This window comes from Tyto alba, unplaced genomic scaffold (assembly GCF_018691265.1).
Source record: "Tyto alba isolate M040663 unplaced genomic scaffold, T.alba_DEE_v4.0 Super-Scaffold_18, whole genome shotgun sequence".
Lineage (NCBI taxonomy): Eukaryota > Metazoa > Chordata > Aves > Strigiformes > Tytonidae > Tyto > Tyto alba.
The window spans coordinates 10,798,935-10,816,715 of NW_024881280.1; the positions used below are offsets into that span (position 1 = coordinate 10,798,935).

A 17,781-nucleotide genomic window follows, 5' to 3' on the forward strand; every position below is an offset into this window, starting at 1 on the left:
TTCTGTCAGAAATAAAGGCTGTAAAGTTTGTGGAAAAAAGGAACTAGAAAAATTTCAGTTCCCTGCAAGGTTCTCTGAGATACTTGTTACTAAGTTTCAGTAGGGCAGAGGTGCTTTCCTGGAAAAGAGACAAATTCAAATATTTTACAACGATAAGGACCTTCAAGGACCTCTTTAACTTGGAGCATGCTCTTCTTAAGATCTTCATCATTCTTTTTAAAGCCTAAACCCTGGTTCTTCCTAAGCACAGCATCATAGTGCTAACACAAGGGTAAATAAATACACAAAGCCCCACTGCACAAAATTTAAGAACTACTAGTAGTTACTGTGTACAGAAAACAAAACAACCGCCTCACTAGGGAATAGAGAATTTAAAAGAAAATTTGTCTTGCAGAGAAGAATTTTATAACTCCATTCACAAAAGACTGAAGAAAAAGTAAGCCCGAGATTTTATGTAAGTGGGAAGACATCGCCTGCAGAGTACCTAGAATTCTCATTCAGCATCAGTGAGCTTGGTTATGATGAAGCATGAACAGAGACGTCTCATTTCCAGTTTTACCACTGAAAATCAAATTAAGATTTTAAAGAGTGGATTAAAATGGAAATAAAATTTCCCTTTTGTGTCAGTAAGTATGAACAGATACTGTTCACAAGATCTGGTACCTTCACAAGCTGTAAAAATGTTGGTAGCAGGGTGAAGGATTTTTTTTTTTCAGGACCAAGCTCTACACCAACTGCAAGAGTGAAAAATAAATCCTGTGGTTTAATTTTTAAGAGGCACTCAGCAGGGATGCAGCCGTATTAACCTTGTACAAAAATCGTGGAACACCTGTGCTTTAGCACAGCATGTGTATGTAAGAATGTGGAGTAACTGAAAACAAAGACTTCTCCGGTCCCTGCTTCGGTTTGGTGTCTGGCCTAAGCCCCCGTTCCAGGCGGCTGCCCCGGAGCTATGCCGGCCCCTCAGGCTGCAGGAGCGCCAAGGCCGCCAGCCCTGCCTACCCGCGGCCATCACCCGAAACCCCAGCCCCCGGCGCCCCGCGGGGAGGCCCGGGCGGGAACCGGGCGAGACCCCGGCAGGCGAGGGCAGGGTGTCGGCAGGCGACGGGGCGGCCCTTAACGCGCGGAAGCGCCCATGCTTTAGGAAAGCGAGCCGCTCCGCGCCGCGGGGCCCGGGCCGGGCCCGGCCGCCTTCCCTCAGGTGCGGCCGCCCCAGCGCAGCGAGGAGCTCCGCCCCGCCCACCCCGTCTCCCCACCCTCTCCCGTGTCATGCCCCCTTTTTCCCGCCAATGAGAAGCGGCGCGGATAGGCGGAGCTCGGACGCGCTTATTGACAAGGGCCGCGACGCCCAATGGGAAGCGAAAGCTGACGAGGCGGCGGCCAATTGGTGTGTGCGCGGGGCGGGACACACACCGGTGAGTGCGAGGGTGCGAGACGCCGCGGGCGGGGGGAGGGGGGCGTGGTCGAGGCGGCGGGGGCCCTCAATCAGGTGCGGGGCGCCGTTGACGGGCGGTAGCAGCGGCCAATGGCGGCGAGGAGGCGGAGCCTTCCCCCCCGCCCCGTTCCCCCCCCCTCCCGCCGCCGAAGCTGCCAGAGAGTCAGGTGGCTCCGGGATGCGCGGCCGCGGCGGCAGGCGGAGGCGGGCGAGGAGGAGGCGGGGGGGGATGCGGCGGCGGCTCGGCGGCACGCGCTGCCTGCCCGCGCCTCTTCCCGCGCTGCGCTGAGGCGGCCCCGCGCCGGGCACCCCCCCCCCCCCCCCCCCGGCGGCGGCACCTGCTGCCGGCAGGCGCCGGGCCGCATGAACAATAGGCGGCGGTACCGGCCCCGCCGTCCCCCGCAGCGCCCGGCTGCCGCGGGCGCCTCCCCCTATGGAGCAGCCTCGCCATGGAGCCCCTCACAGAGCTCAGCCAGGAGGGCGCGGGCGGCGGGGAGCCGCCGGGCGGCGCGCCGCTCTGGACCGCCGTCTTCGAGTACGAGGCGTGCGGCGAGGACGAGCTGAGCCTGCGGCCGGGGGACGTGGTGCAGGTGCTGTCCCGGGACTCGCACGTGTCCGGCGACGAGGGCTGGTGGACGGGCAAGATCGACCAGCGCGTCGGCATCTTCCCCAGCAACTACGTGAGCAGCGGCGTGCAGGGGGGCGGCCCGGAGCTGCGGGCCCGCTACCCGCCGCCCCCCGCCATACAGCGTAAGGGCGGCCCGGGCCTGGCGCGGGGGTCTCGGCGCGGTCCCTCGCCGCCACACGGCGGGAGGGAACCGGGGGGGCGAGGGGCCGAGGCCCGGTCCTGCCCCTCCTGTGAGCCTGGAGGCGGGGAGAGGGGGGCGGGGGGGTGCGGCCCTTCCGCCGGCCCGGCGCGGCGGGGGAAGGCCCGGTGCGGGGAGGCCGCGGCGGAGGGGGCAGGGGCGGGTGTTCCCCGCGATGGCCCCGTGGCGGGGGAGCGGAGGGCAGCGGCGGCTCGGCCCCTCACGCCCTGCCCGGGGCTGCCCCGGCCCTGCGCGCCCCCCCCCCCCCCCCCCCCCCACCCGTTCCCTTCCCCACCCGCAGCCGCGTCCCTGCCGCGCCGGTGCCTCTCCGCCTTCCAGGCCGAAGCCAGCTTGGCGTGTTCGCGTTTCACTGGCGCCGGGAGCAGTTTTTCCTGTTGGAAAGCCCCGTGGTTCCAGGGGCTGATAAATTTTCACCAAACGGCTGAGGCTTAGTGGCCGGGCAGCGGTGGAGTCACCGGGGGCTCTGACTCTCCCCTTGAGAGTAGCCTTAAGGAGAGGTTGCTGGTTAAGAAGCAGTTGCTTTCTGCAGTATTGATCCACTGCTAATACTTCAACATATTCTTTTATCCTAACCAAAAGCTTATTATTTCTGACTTAAAAATTCCTAAGTTGACTCGTGTTGCCATGTTTCTCCTTAGCCCTTGGTCTTTTTATGAATTCTGTTTGAAAATATCTGTGAATGAGTTTTGTCCAAGTTTGGATACCTGGGCCTACCTGAAGGTTGCTTGGCTAGGTTGTGATGCCGAAGGCACGAAGGGATTGGTTTGTTTCTGTGAACTTTAGTGCAGTTTTGAATCCTTTGTTGGAGCTAGAGAATAGGGCCATTTCATCTCTACTTTTTTTTTTTTTAGCCACTACATGCAATTGCAGAAAGAGAAACTGTGGAATGACTGTTTCTAGATCCTGTTTATCTCTTGCTATTGACAATTCAGGCAAGAATAAAGCTTTTTTTGGAGGGGCAGAGAAAAATCTCAAGACTAGTAGGCTTTTCTGGAAAGTAAAAGGAGTAAAAAGAGTAAAAAGATGTTTTGTCCTATCTAGGACGTATCTCCAAGGAATACAACTAATAGCTTGTTTCTTATTCTGTGTTCTGCTTGAAAGCATTTAGATAAAAACTCAGTAATTCATAACATTGCCCTTGGGATTGTGAAGGGACTAGGTGGAGCAGTGGGGGTGTTTTTTTTCATGCTGTAACAGTATAGAATTTTATTTTTTTCCCCACGTGCAGAAAATACCGTGAGCGCTTATTAGTTTTTGCCTTTGAGATAGTTGGGAGAACCATTTCTACATAACTTCTTGAGGTCTCAGGTCTCTTCCCGTTTTGTCTGTTCAAGTGCAGGCTTTGTAACTGTGGAGTCTCCTGCCGTATTCCCATTTTGTGGAGATGCACCTTCCCTCTTTATCCTTGTCTTACCCTTCTAGTGCCACAACAGGACTACGCTACTTCTGTTCTCTCAAGTCATCAACCATATGCTCATGACAGAGTAGGATTTGTTGCCCTCCACTAAGTTTTTAATATGCTGAAGGGGTATGTTTCTTTTATTTTTTTTTTTTTTTTAAAAGAAGCAATGCAATTTGGACAGGTGGTAGAGTCGATTGCTGGTGAATTGGATTTTCAAGTTTATTGTTAGAAATCCGTTTGCAAGGAATGATACCCACTTTTAGAGCTGGTGATGTTAGTTTGGTAGCTAGTTCGAATAATAGTCTGCTGCTAACTTATTGGACTATGAGGTATGGAATTTCTGCGGGAGTAACACGAGGCGTTGTTCCAGATGTGCACCTCTGCACAAAAGCTATTTTTAGTTGCTTTCCTAAAGTTTATCTTCGTGTTTGATGATGGTTTTGGAGCACAAGTCCTAGAAGTTCTGCTTCCACTGAGAGTTGTAGTAGTAGAGCTAGTAATTGCATGCTGTCTTGCAGCCATCCCCGTGGCATGCTTGAATCTTACCTCAGTGGGGGGTACCATTGATGGTAAAAGCAGCTTTTTGAGGCTTTCAGCAGTGGGCTGGCTTGAAGGACCCTCATCTGCGCTATGGGCTCTTACACACTACGGATGAAATTAAACATCTTAATCGTGTGGTATCATAAATGCTGATTAAATAGCAACTACTTTGCAGTTGTCAACATGGCTACTGGTTCATGGTGTACAGGCTCTGTAATTCCTTATTGGTCCCCAGAGGACTTGTTACACTTCAGTTCTTCAATTCTAAGGCAAAAAATGCATATTAAACATTCCTGTTGCCCTTACAGTCCAGTACAGCATGTCTGCCAAATTAAACAGGAGTTTAGAAAAGGGGTTAGTGTGCTTAGAAAGGTGAAGAAAAATAAGCATTTTGTGCACTAAGGTAGTTGTATAGCTAAGTCTGTGAAAATGAACAAGCTGATTCAGCACAAAATACCTTTTTAAAAACAAACAAAACTTTTCTAAAGATGAGGTTTTTTGTTTTTTCTAATAAAGTTACCCATGAGGGTGAGCTGGCCAGTCTGCATTAAGGAAACATACATTTGCAAAGTAAAACTAAGGTCATACTTGCAAATAAAAGAAAACTTTCTTTACAGAATGGCTTGCAGCATAACACATTAAATCCCGGCTGGAAGCATGAATCTCCCAGTTTTACCTCCCAGTTCATTTATGCATCCACCTGGGTTTGGTTTTTTTTTGTTTGTCTTTCTGGTTTTTGTTTGGTTTTGTGTTTTTTTTTGGGGGGGTTTGTGTGTGTGGTTTTTTTGTTGTTGTTGTTGCTTTGTTTTTTTTTTTTTTTTTTTTTTTTGTTTTGTTTTTTTTCCCTGAAGGGAAATGGGTGACAGCATCCAGAAAGTTTTGCCTTCCGTGTCTTCGCTTCTCCTTTGCCCGCCCCGTTCTTCTCCCTGCCGCCCTCCTTCCCTGTCCCGCCGGGGGCCGGGGGCGGGGCCGGGGCGGGGCCGGGCGGGCGCCGCGGGAGCTGTCCCTTCAGCACCACCGGCGCCGCCCCGGCCCCGGCAGCTGCGGCCCGGCGGGCAGCGCTCACTCAGCGTCTCCCTCAATGCCCCCGAGGTGCCCGAGGAAAAGGCCGGTTGGGAATAACACGGGAATGCTGCCGGTCTTGCTTTGTGCCTTACGGGTTGTTTCGTTTTCAGTCTTTTAATTGACCTTGGCTCTAGGAGCGGCTTTAAGTGAGCATCCTACTGACTGAAGGTGGTAGGACTCAGCACCTGATTTCTTTGGCTCTTTCATCAGTGAGAAATACCAGAGTAGCTCTTGTGCATTCTCAATGACTGGGTAGTCTCATATCTGGAGTTATTTTCACTACAGTTTTGTTCTAAAATTTCATTGTTTCTGGTTAGAATCTACTCCATCTTTTCTGATAATCTGTAGCTCGAGCATTTGAACACCAGGGCTGCTACTGTAGCAGTGAAACCTTCTTTGTTATGTAAATCCTTGAAGTTCAGAGCATTACTCAAAGCAAGTACTCAGTTACAGACAAATAAATTATTTTTGTGTCCTAGACTGGAAAGAGCCTTTCCTCGTTTTGGAAGACTTTCCTATCTTGCTTTCCATTAATCTTTTGTTCATGGAACACTGGTAAAAAGAGCACAGGCATACTTACTACATTAGCTGAGGATTCAGATCTATTGGCTGTACTGCATAGGATGACTGATGATATAATCCGTATATGCAGTCAACTCCTAGTTCATAGGTTTGACCAACTTAAAGTTAAGCTGGACTTTTAAAAATCATGTTCAGGGAAGATGGAGCTCAGTCAAAAGAAAAAAAAAAAGTCTGTAGCTATGGTCAACAGTTCATATCAACTCCATGCAATTTTGTCACAAAGGTCTTGTACTATAGGCTTGTATTTAGGAAAGACATTTGATGGGAATGAGTCAAGTATTTTACTTAAGTGGGATCTAACCCGTTACCTTGCCTTGTATGGCTACGTAATTTCTTTCAACAACAGTGGAGACCTTTGTATACAATCAGTAACTACAAAAAACAATAATTTAATACAGTACTCGGAATTAATAGCTACATCAGTTAAGTCCATTACAGACTTAACTTCCTTTCTACTAGACAAAGCAGGGGAACCATGTCAGATTTGGTGTTTCGCATGCAGAAAAGTATTAAAAGTCTCGGTGACTTTCTGCTTAAATTCTTGCATTACGGTATTTGTCCCCTAAAACTTTTAAAAATTCATCTGGCTGTAATTGGTAACCACCAAAATATCAGGCATAACATCAACGGTGTATCTCACCAGTGGCCTACCACTGCTGTAAATTCAGCCGTGTCAGCACATGGGTTTTCTGTTCTATGTTAGTCAGTATTGGATGGGTTCTTTTGGCCATCTGTGAGCATGAACTGTGTTTAGTGTGCAATTGTACAGGATACATTTTTCTCACGGCTTTTGCTCCAGATGCAATTTATATGCTGAATTAAGACATCTACATCCATATATTTTACTATACAATGCCAGATAGCCACCAGCTACTGTATAGTATAACTGAGTGTGGGGGAATGGAAAATGGTGATTCTGTTATTTTATATAGTTTCTGTAATAAAAATGCAGTATGCATTAATCAAAAAGCGTTTTTCTTATTGCTAGCTCTGCATATTCAGTATGTGATCTTATCCATCTGTTTGTCACACTATCATCAGTAGTGTCAGAATTGGTTAACAGATCTCTTGGGGTGAACGAATCTGCAAAGCTTGTAGAGGTGTGGAAGAATAAGCGTGATTTGGGAAGGACTAGAAGATTGGTAGTGGCAGTTGAATAAGAGACATTCAAATAAGGGACAAATGCAGAAGCAGATGTGTTTTGTGTTGAATTTTAGTTATGTCATGTGCAATACTGTATAGTGAAGTCAATGAAGATTAGCCTGTGGGTTTTCTTTTTTGGAATCTTGTACTGTCATTGAGGGCAGGAAATGAAGGTTTAGCCTTAAGGGAGTGTCAGTGTTATAAGGGTTTAAGTGTGTTAAGAGGAGGCTATTTTAAGTGTGTCATTCACCACCATTACTTCAAATTCATCACCGTTCACAGTGAGTACTTCATACAGGTTTTATGATACTGCAAGATCTGTTTTACCCCACACTATTTGGCAAAGAAAGATTGTCAGAAGGGACGATTGCTTTCATTTGTATTGTTTTGGAGTGAAATATGGTCCTTCCTCCAAGGGGCAAGGGTGTTGTTGGGCAACATGGACCTTCAGTTGATGTACCGGCTGTGTAGTTGCTAAACATTTACATCTTTTTTTTCCTCTTTCCCTAGTCCTGGAGATCGACTTCTCAGAGCTTGTTCTGGAGGAGATCATTGGCATAGGGGGCTTCGGAAAAGTGTATCGAGCTGTATGGATAGGAGATGAGGTTGCTGTCAAGGCAGCTCGCTATGACCCTGATGAGGACATCAGCCAGACCATTGAGAATGTCCGCCAAGAGGCCAAGCTCTTTGCAATGTTAAAGCACCCCAACATCATTGCCCTCAGGGGTGTGTGTTTGAAGGAACCTAATCTTTGCTTGATCATGGAGTTTGCCCGTGGAGGATCGCTAAATAGAGTGTTGTCTGGTAAAAGGATACCTCCTGACATACTAGTGAACTGGGCAGTACAGATTGCAAGGGGAATGAACTACCTGCACGAGGAAGCAATTGTTCCCATAATTCACCGTGACCTGAAGTCCAGCAACAGTAAGTGCTACACAGTGAACAGACAGGGTGCTGGGATACAGTTTTGGAAAGAAATCGTACAAAGAAAAGAGGGGAATACTGTTACCTTAGCGATACTTTCTTGTGAACCACTGTATCCTCTAATTCAATCCCAGAGGGGTTTATTGTGCTACAGACCACAGGGAACATGTAGATGCTTTCACTTTGTAAAAGTAACTTTAAAGATTGGATGCAAAAGCAATTGTAAACAGAGCATGCTTCTCTAGTAGTTCATATATATATATACACACATAGTGTCTCAGTTTTATTGGCATTTCAGCAGACTCCTGTAGGTTGGAAAGTCTTGCAGAACTTAAAATGTGTATTCTCCTTCTACCTTTTTGGAAGGATAAGTGCTCCTTTGAAAAGATAAATGCTCTTAGGCTTTCATTTTACTTGCTAGATTTTGCTGTATAGATGAGATGCAAGCCTGTTTTCCTTACGGGAGGTTTAACCCATCCCAGCTGAATTGGATCTTCTCCATCTCTCATAGAGCTGGTGTTGACAGAAACATTAACTCGGGTAAATGAAATGTCCCAGTGGGTGCCCTTGCACACCCAGGACTTCATCTGATGTTTGTGGTGCTTTACGTGGGCTGCAGCTGACCCATTAGAGCATGAGGACTGAACTTTGGTAGTTACATTTCTGGAAATCATGGTGAATAGCTAGCAACTCTGTAATACTAATAGCGTTGCTGTCTGCCACTTGGGTGTTGTTTTTGTAGTGTGTCTATTTTCCTGAACTTAAAATTGCCTTGAAGTCAAATGCATGCATAGAACTTTATTTATGAGTGTGGGAGCAAACTGCTTCAGTGGTTTAAAGATCATCATCTCCTTTCCTGATGCCTGCATGCAACTGTTTAGCCTTTCTTTCTGCTTGTCTAGGCCTAGATGGCAAGAGCAAACGCGTACCTGCATGTTGGCTGCAGTGGTTTAGGTAGGTGTGTTAGTATGAACTCATTTTCATTTATAGCCTGAATTAGAGTGCTATGAACTGGGTGGCTGGATGCAGGCAAATGTTCTCTTTTGCTTTGAGGGCAGTAACATCTAGCAAAGAGGTCTGACATGAAAATTTTAGTATCTTAAATAGATTCACTAGAGCTAGCATTAACCATTACGGTGCTGTAAAATTCTAGGCCTTGCAAAATCTTCCTACATTTTTTGGCCTCATCTCTTGTGTCAGTGAGCTTGCATAGTTTGTTGTGAAGTACAAATTAAAAAAGTATTATTAACTCTTGTTAGTGAGTTTGAAAATAGGAACTATGAGAACTTTCAAATTAGCTTCTATAATACTATTCTTATACAATTTAAGTTTCCCTTTTTGTTAGAGTAAGGCAATCTTAATGTCTATAAAAATTTCCTAATATCTAAACGTGTCCCTTACAGCTGGCAGTATATATGGGCATACTGATAAATGCTGTAAAACGAAGGATTGATTGGCTTGGTTAATGGATGACTTGCTGCCTCTGTGAATAAGAAATAGTTGCCTTTAAGTATTGCACCTTTACTCCTTACCTAAGAAAATATTTACTTGTTTATTTTGCTAACAGGTTATTAAGGCTCTATTGCTTAATGCTATCTGAAACTTTTTGAGGTCTAGAATGAAAGTTAGTTCTATGATAGAAGACTGGTGTTTCATGGTTTTATTCAGACTAGAGACTTCTAGTTGAAAAGGGAAACCTATCAACCAGAGAACCAGCTCAACTAGAGAGACACCAGTGCACAGTGTCACCAACCACACAGATGTGGATGCTAGGAAACCTCTGTACTATCAGCAGCAAGAGTAAATGCCTCTTGTCAGAGTGAATCAGCAGTACATAATTGTGCTGCACTGTAAATCATCAGTGAGAAGTTGAGGGTTTCACTGTGTGTATTACTAGAATTTTCTTCATTTGGGAGGAAGCGATAGTAAAGGAAGAGGAATAATGAGCGGGAATGCCTGTGGGAGGATTCAAAGACATCCCATGTTTGGAGAGGAGAGGTAGAGAATTTACGTGGTGGTCTTGACCAAGGGTACCATCAGATCTAGTACAGAAATGATGGGTATAGGAAAATTCTTGCCTAGATAAGTCTGCAGAAAGCAGTATTACATATGGGAAACCAGATAAATGTAAGAGCTGGTACTGGAGGGAAGGGCTTCAGATATTTTAAGGAAGAATCATTGATTTGTAATTCTGTTTTCAAATAAGATGAATTAGTAACCTCAGGTATTGGCTGAAACTTCATAGCTAAACAGCTGTTTACCTTAGTTTGGCAATATAAATCCTCATTCTGTGCTGTGTGGTGGAAGAGAAATTTTAAAAAAATGTATAATATTCTAAACATTTGAAGATATATGTTCTTTTCTGAGCGTATCTATAAAGCAAATGTCATAAATACTAGATTATGACAATGGTGAAGCGTTTTTGTGGGGGAAAGGGACTATTGGTCTTGTGTTGGTTTGGTTTGTTTTTTATTCCCCAAAAAAGTGTATATTACCTCTACATGCAGGCAGACTTAACTCGTGGTTATCTGTAGGATAAACAACTTGGAACTGCCCAAGTCATGTCTTTCCTAAACACACTGTCAATTCACTGCTGAAATCCCTTTTCCATTATATGTAACAAGCATCTTGGATATTTCTCTGCTCTGTTTTCTATGGAATGCTTTTTGTAAGTTTTGTAAAGATTAGTGGACTATGTATGTTACTGAATCCTGATTTATTGTGCTTTCTGTGTTTTTCTGATGTACTTTTCTCTATTACTGTGGATAATAGAGAACAGGTTATGTTGTTAGCTTTGACTGTAGAATTACAAGCTTGTAGTGTTTTCTTTGCACAAGTTGCCACCTACCAACTCATAGGCAGTAATGTGTCTCTGGAGAAGGAACAGCTTCTGCTTGCAAGAACTTGAAAAAGATTCTTGCAAACACGTTTCTTTCATGTACTGAACATCTACAAGTACTGTGGAGCTGTCATAGGAGCATCAGCTGTATCGATCTGCTGATTGATATTGCCTACATCTAGTAATAGACAGTGATTCTCATACATCTCATCTTGCCTTCAGGCACCAGCTGGGACCTGCACTAGCCATCTGAAGCTGCAGGCTGAGTTAGTCTGGGAGTTAAGGAACAAGATGGGAGTGTGAGAAAGAACAGAGTTGCCTTATTTAAAATAAAATTTTCTACTAGAATAGAAGAAAATCAAAGTATGCCTTGCTTTCAGATGTCTGCCCATTTTTAGGAAGGTACAGAATGCATGAGGACAATACTTCATGATGAACCTTTTCAGAAGGTCATGTTGCATTTTGAACAGTAAAATAAGTCAAGTGGGCACCTTGATACAAGTCTGAGATGTTACCTCATTATATATGTACATGGGTTTGAAAAAAAACCACAACATTTTAATCTAAACTATTGCAGCTTTTTGGACTCAAGTAGTAGTTACAAAACCAATGCTCGGAATAGTTATCAACATTTCTGATGGCACAGTAAAGAACATAAAGTTTTGATTGCTTTGGGAGGTAACTTCTTGTTGTACAGGGGCTGAACTTCAGAGGATTAAGAAGATTCCAGGAGGCCTCTGTTGAGATTTTCCTCGTCAAAAAGCACTCTCCAAACCAATTGTCTGTCTTCCTTCTTTTAACCATAAAGGTGGACGTTTTTTCTGTTCCATCATTTCTCTTAATTTTTTTTTTTTCCATTTCATTGTCATAACTTCAGGTTTAATGGTAATACATTTAGAGTGTAGGAAAAGTGCCCTGTATATTTTAAGTACCGTGTTCATTTGAGGCAGACTTTCATTGTAAATCTTCTGAGGTTATGAGGGCTGCCTATTTCATTGCTTTGGGGATGCTATCAGGAAAGGAGTATGTAAGATAGTTACAGAACAAATTACACACCTGTGATTTATTTTTAGAGACCCTGAAATTCTTCTGCTGAGTGTCAGTTCACTTGGCAGTGAGTCTGGTAGACGAGTGTTCCAGTGACATTACCAACTCATGTGTTAGTCGTATAACTACACAAGAGAAAGAAGATAACCCAGAAATGCTATTTTGTTCTGCTGTGTGAGGCGATTAGTATTCCTCTTTTTTTGACATTTGATTCGAGAGATTCAGTTTATTCCATGTGAAAATTAATCTGACACAATCCTCTCTGGCTTCTCTTAATCTGTTGATATTGCTAACCTTTCCTTTTCACCTGCATGTTGCTACTCCACTGAGCGTATGTCACAGAATTGGTAGTAGGCCTCTCCCAATATGAAGGCTTCTAAATAATCTAAATGCTGAGTTATAGAAAAAAAGCAACTAGGAGTGCCCACTGAAGTCAGCATCACTGAGTTTAGCACAGCTCTTAGCTTCCCTTTCTCTTACTTGTGATTTGAGTCACTTTTCTGGCCAGAGGAAGGGGCTTGGCATATAATACTTAGGATCAAAAAGGGCAGTCTGGCTGGTTTTAGTGAAGTATTGTAAATAATGAAGCTGGACCTGTTTGTTTCTATTTGTCTGGCAATGTCAGATATGCCAGCATTGCTATAGGAATAATGCCAGTTAACTAATGCTGCAGAGAACTAGCAAAAGCATATTTGCTCTTTTTTTTGACTGGCTCAGCAAAATACGTTTGTTATTTGCACTACACTGAAAGATTTTGCTGAGGGTGTTCATGCCAGTTAGCAAAGTGCTTTACAAAAGTCACTATGTTTGTGTTCCACAAAGTGGCACAGAAGATTAACAGCAAAGTGACATGGCCAAGGCCAAAGAAAGAGGTAAGGACAGAGCTCAAAATAAACCCCAACAATTCTGATTCATTCAAGTTAGTAGTTATTCTCTTCTAGTTCTCGGAAGGTGTTCACCTCTCCCACTTTTTGGACCACTAAGCAAAGCTTGTGATACCCTGAGATTCCAAGCTCTAGCTTTCTAAAAAATTCCAAACTCTGCTGTAGCTTTGCTTATTTATTTTATGCAGTTGTTTAAGCCTTTTTCTGTTCATAAAGAAGCTAACAGAACTGCTTTCCACATGGTCTGTGAACAGTTATCCCTAGAATTAACAATATTCCTTCCTCTTTTTTTGTAAAGTACAGACAGAATTTAGAAGCAGGGATTCCTTGCAACTAGTTCAAATCCAACCCAAGGACAACAGGACTTGAATGTTACATATCAGTCTTTATAACATGTGATTAATTATCTCATTCTTTGTTGCAGTATTCACATCCTAATCAATTCATAATTGACACTCTTCTGTGGGTCTTAGAGAAGGAAAAGTACTGAATGTAAACCTCTTCCTCTGTCTGTCGGTGTCGGAGAGAAGAGCTCTTCCAGGGTCTGCTTAAAGTGTGTTGGCAGAGCAGTTTGGAAGTCTGCACTGTTATTGCTGCTTCTGGTACTTCTGTAATTTGCTGACTAACTCTCCAATGTTGTACCTTCTATCAGAATGGATTTCCTTTGTCAGTGCAATTAAATGTGTGAGTAATGCTTCATGTAAAGTATAGTGAAACTATTTCAATGGCATTTGAACACTTTATACTGGGTGAATTGATCTGGTCTTAGTTAGGTGGTCCCTTACCCAGTAAGAGTAAAGTGATAAAAATGTGAGATGGAGGAGGGCAGCATGACACACAACAGCTGGGAGATTAGTTTTATGCAGATGGTCTCTGGTTCAGTTCAGAGAGCAAAATGCAGTAAGTGTCTTCTTAAACCAAAACAAACAAAGGAACAAAAAGTGTGTGTAGTAGAAGTCAATCCTTTCAAACAGCCTGAATATAGTCCTAAGAGGGTGATTAAAGATGACTTTTCAGGCTCTGCCCTTAAGCAATTATCTGATTCTATGGACATGCTATATGATATTGCTAATGGTGCATAACTCCCCAGTTCTGGTTACACTGCTTGTTTCTCTGTCGCCCCAGAGTATCATTTTTTGTGCTGATAGCCTGGTCACTTGTATTGTGGTTAAAAAATTCCAAGTAACTATAATTTTTTGCATGTGGTAATATGACAATGCCATTCATGCGAGTAATACTACAACTTTTTCTTGAACAAAATGAAAAAAATACTTTAATTTCATGTGTTATTAGTTCAGAAGTTGTCAATTATACCTGAAAGTAATGCTAATTTTCAAGCTGTTGAGACAGGAGGAATTCACAGAAGTAGGGTGACAGTTTACTTTGGGTTGATTTGTTTGTTTGTTTGTTTTCTTTAGCTTGTCTAAATTAGTGCAACTACTTTCCTCTCTGAGAAATTTGACAGATGCTTTTATGTTGCAGTTTTATTTTCAGTATGTTTCAGTACATTTCTGAGAGTTCCAAAGTGAAAATACATCTCCTGTAAATGATTTGACTTGAATATTAATTGATGTCTTCACTATTAATTGCAAGTAAAAAATAGAAGGACTTAATGGAATAAGCTTGGTGTCCACAAGAACACTTTGGTATTCTCCTGTCCACACCAAGTAGCAAAAAGGTAATTTCACAAATGAAATCCCATATCTTTGTGGACAAGAATGTGAAGAGGGAAAGAGTTCCTCTCATTTTTTAAGACTTGACATTGTGTCTGTTTCTTTTAAAAACCTAGCTGATACCCTTTTCATATCTGTGCCCCACTGCATATATTTTTCTACAGGGTTCTTTCTGTTCCTAAGAAAAAAAGTTCCGATGCTAATCACTTTCTCCAAACTGGGCATATGGAACCATAGAACAGATACGAGCGGACCTGAGCACCATCGTGCAGGAGGTGAACATGGGCGTCTCTGTGCTGCTCCCATAAATTTGCTGTCTGACCAGCTGTGACAGAGTTAGCATAAATCTGTATTTTTCTGAAATTTCGCAGTAGTAAGTCAAGACTGAGAACAGCCTTGTTGTGGCATTCCCAATAATTTCCTAGAATAACTTTCACATCTACTTTTTCTTTAATGTTGCTCCCATGTCAATAAACTTAATTTTAATTTTGAGAGATTTCTGTCAGCAGCTTCACTTTTGCTTTCCTTGTTAAACAGTTCCTTTCAGAATTTCAGCATATCCGAAGCAAACAAACTCGCTCTTGAAGCATCAGAAGTTAAGCAGTCTTGCTCTTCGAACTGATTATTCATCACCCAAAATGATTCCTTATTTTTAAGTAATACTCCATTTTTGAAGGTGGCGCATATTCCCTTATGACAAGGCAAGGAAAGCCTCAAGCTGTTGCAAAGAGTATAGGATATAGCACGTGTTTTTAAGTAGGTGCTTTTTGGTACATGTCTACTTTCTCTATTCTGGGATAGTTTAAGTTAGATAGGTGTGACTTCGATTTCTGAGATGTTGCCAAAGTTGACTGGCATATCTCATAATTGCTTTTTAATTGTCCAGTTGCTAATGGAAAGGCAAATTCAGCCTTCCTCAGGCCTGAACTTTTTCCAAATATGAAACAGAAATAGTAACAGAACCTCCTGCACTAAGAGGAGAAACTATTACAGTGTGTTAGGGTTTATAATCATGTTTTATCGGTGTTTTTTAAGATCTGGGAGAACAGGACCCACATAATAGTAAACCTTTGGGTCCCAGCCTGCAGAAGAGTTGTTAGGGTGGTAACGGCAGCATGGTGCAGCATCGTTTAGGGTTCTCTTCAGAAGGAAGTAGCCAGAGGATAGACAGCCCTCCTATCAGCCGTTTGTGTCACTACCACACACAGCCCTACCACTCTGCTTTCTAAAAGCATTTATTAAAACACCATTTTTTATTAAAAACAAAAATACCTGCCAAAACACCAAACTCGATCTAATGCACATATAGATTCCAAATAATCTGTGAAATCCTGTATGTGCTTTGAATGCCGTATTAAAGTCCTGGATCATTGTTGGAGCTACAAGCCAAGCTCCTACTTAGCTGTACAACATCTTCCTCTGATGCTTCATCAAACAGGCTTCTGGAATTTGCTTTGGCTGTTGAGAAATGTAAAGATTTGCTGTTTGTATTAGAACTGGAAACCTTAATTTAAAATGTGAGCATGGCTTCAACCTTGCTGATTTATAGACTTACTGTTTAGATGTGTAGCAAATGATAGTGAGCCAGTAGCTCCATTTACTGGTAACAGGCAAATATTTCTGCTACTAAGACTTTGCTTATTGTAACAACTGTGGTGCTTCAACTGGGGATTCCTGGGGGGTTCTTGGGGTACTATAAAGAAGTGCTAGTATGGATAATTGCTGTGAAGATGGTATGTGTAAGGGCAGTGGGATATATGTGAACCAGGTCATGTGGTCCACCTGCCACAAAAGTATTATAGGATTTCCTATTGTTTCTCCTATTTGAATAGGGACCTAGGAAAAGATGTTAGAGAGAAATGTCTTTTGTTCTTTTTGACTTTGCACTGTCCAAGGATCCTGAAAATAAGAAAAATCCCATAACTGATTGATAGAATTCAGTATGCCTAATTCTGCTTGTTGAAGTGTTGTCAATCTTGTTCTTGGATTTATTGATTTATTTTTTTCTTTGATGTAATCAGTCACATAGTACCTGGCTTTGATATGATTATGGTGATCTGGTAACTTGGAGATATTCCTAATGCTTCATCAGGGTACTATGTAATCACTTCTACTCTTTGATTACAGGGTAAGCTGGGTCAGAAAACTAACACATTAAAAATTGAACAGCTTTCTCATAGCTTTACTGCATGAGCTGTTATCTTGCATAGACTCTGATGTGCAACAATGCAGGACTACCCTCTTAGCAGCTGGCAATTTGTTCTGCTTACCTTAAAGTAAAACTGCAGTATTCAAGCAAGTATGAATTTCACTGTTGTCAGCTGTAGCTTGGTGTTGATTGTGCATCTCTGAGGCTTTTAACATTTGTTCTGATGTAAATATACCCCCCTTGCTTAAGGCTTTTTAAATTAAATCTGATTTAAGAAAAAAACCAACCCACAGACAAACCACCAAAAAAACCCCCAGCTTCTGGTGTGGTTTGTGCTATTGCCTGTGAAGTTTTTGTCTTGCCTTCTAGATTGTGGTGTACTAGCCTGTTCCAGGAATGAATAGTACTTGATGTTATTGACTGTTTCATAGAGATGTCTTAATTAAAGCCAAAGCAAAACAGTCCCGTGCTACATTTTTCATCATGTTTCATGTTTCTGTTTGCCTGAAAATGGCTTCCACTGAACCAGCATTATTATTAAATCTCTTTTCAGTCTCTTGAGCGACAATTAATGAATGTCGTTCATGTGATTCTACTCTTCCCTCTTCTTTTTTTGTTGTTGCCTAATACAGTCCTTGATTTTTTTTTTGCAAGCTTTCAAACTGATATAATTTGGCAAAGCACTGTGTTGGGTACAGATGTAATTATTTTTTTTTCCTTGGAGCATTTAACTGATTATAAAGAGCACAGTAATCCACGCCTGAGCTAGGTGGTTGTTCCAGTGTAAGCAGTATGGTGGGATTTATTCTGAAACCAGAGCTGAAGGGCTCCATTTTTCCAGGAAACTCACCTGAGTGTTCTCCAGGAGCTTTCAGTGTTTTGTACCAGGTCACTAAAGCGATAAGATGTTTTTCATCTTGGCTAGGTGAAAGGATCGATTCTAAATATATCATGGCTCTGGAGGCCTTTCCTATCCCCTCCCCCGTTATGCATTAGCTCTTTAGAGTTACTGTACTGCATGGCTTAAAATCCAAGAACTGCTGTGCTGTCACATCCGTCACCTCCTCTGGGTTGATAGAAGAGGACAGTCAGCCAGCTTTATGGATTTGCTGAACCCTCACGCGTACCCAATAATTAAAAAGCTTTTGCTTCCAAGGCATAAATGTTTTTTTTTAAATGTGTCGTTGCTGGATGATTAGTAATAAAATAAAGAAAATAATTGATAATTACTAGAGACAGTATTTGTATTCTTTGTTTTTCCTTCTAAGATG

The 17,781-nt window shown here is 43.0% G+C and overlaps 1 protein-coding gene across 2 annotated transcripts in view; it reads left to right on the forward strand.

Annotated features, from left to right (window-relative positions):
- The first annotated feature begins 1,606 nt into the window (after window positions 1-1,606).
- The window catches only part of MAP3K9 (mitogen-activated protein kinase kinase kinase 9), a 63,220-nt gene continuing 47,045 nt past the window's right edge, over window positions 1,607-17,781 (forward strand). For both annotated transcript variants that reach the window (XM_042790824.1, XM_042790825.1), the window contains exons 1-2: window positions 1,607-2,185; window positions 7,505-7,918. In XM_042790824.1, the coding sequence (XP_042646758.1) occupies window positions 1,885-2,185; window positions 7,505-7,918 (715 nt within the window). In that variant the 5' untranslated portion in view covers window positions 1,607-1,884. The remainder of the gene's footprint in view (window positions 2,186-7,504; window positions 7,919-17,781) is intronic.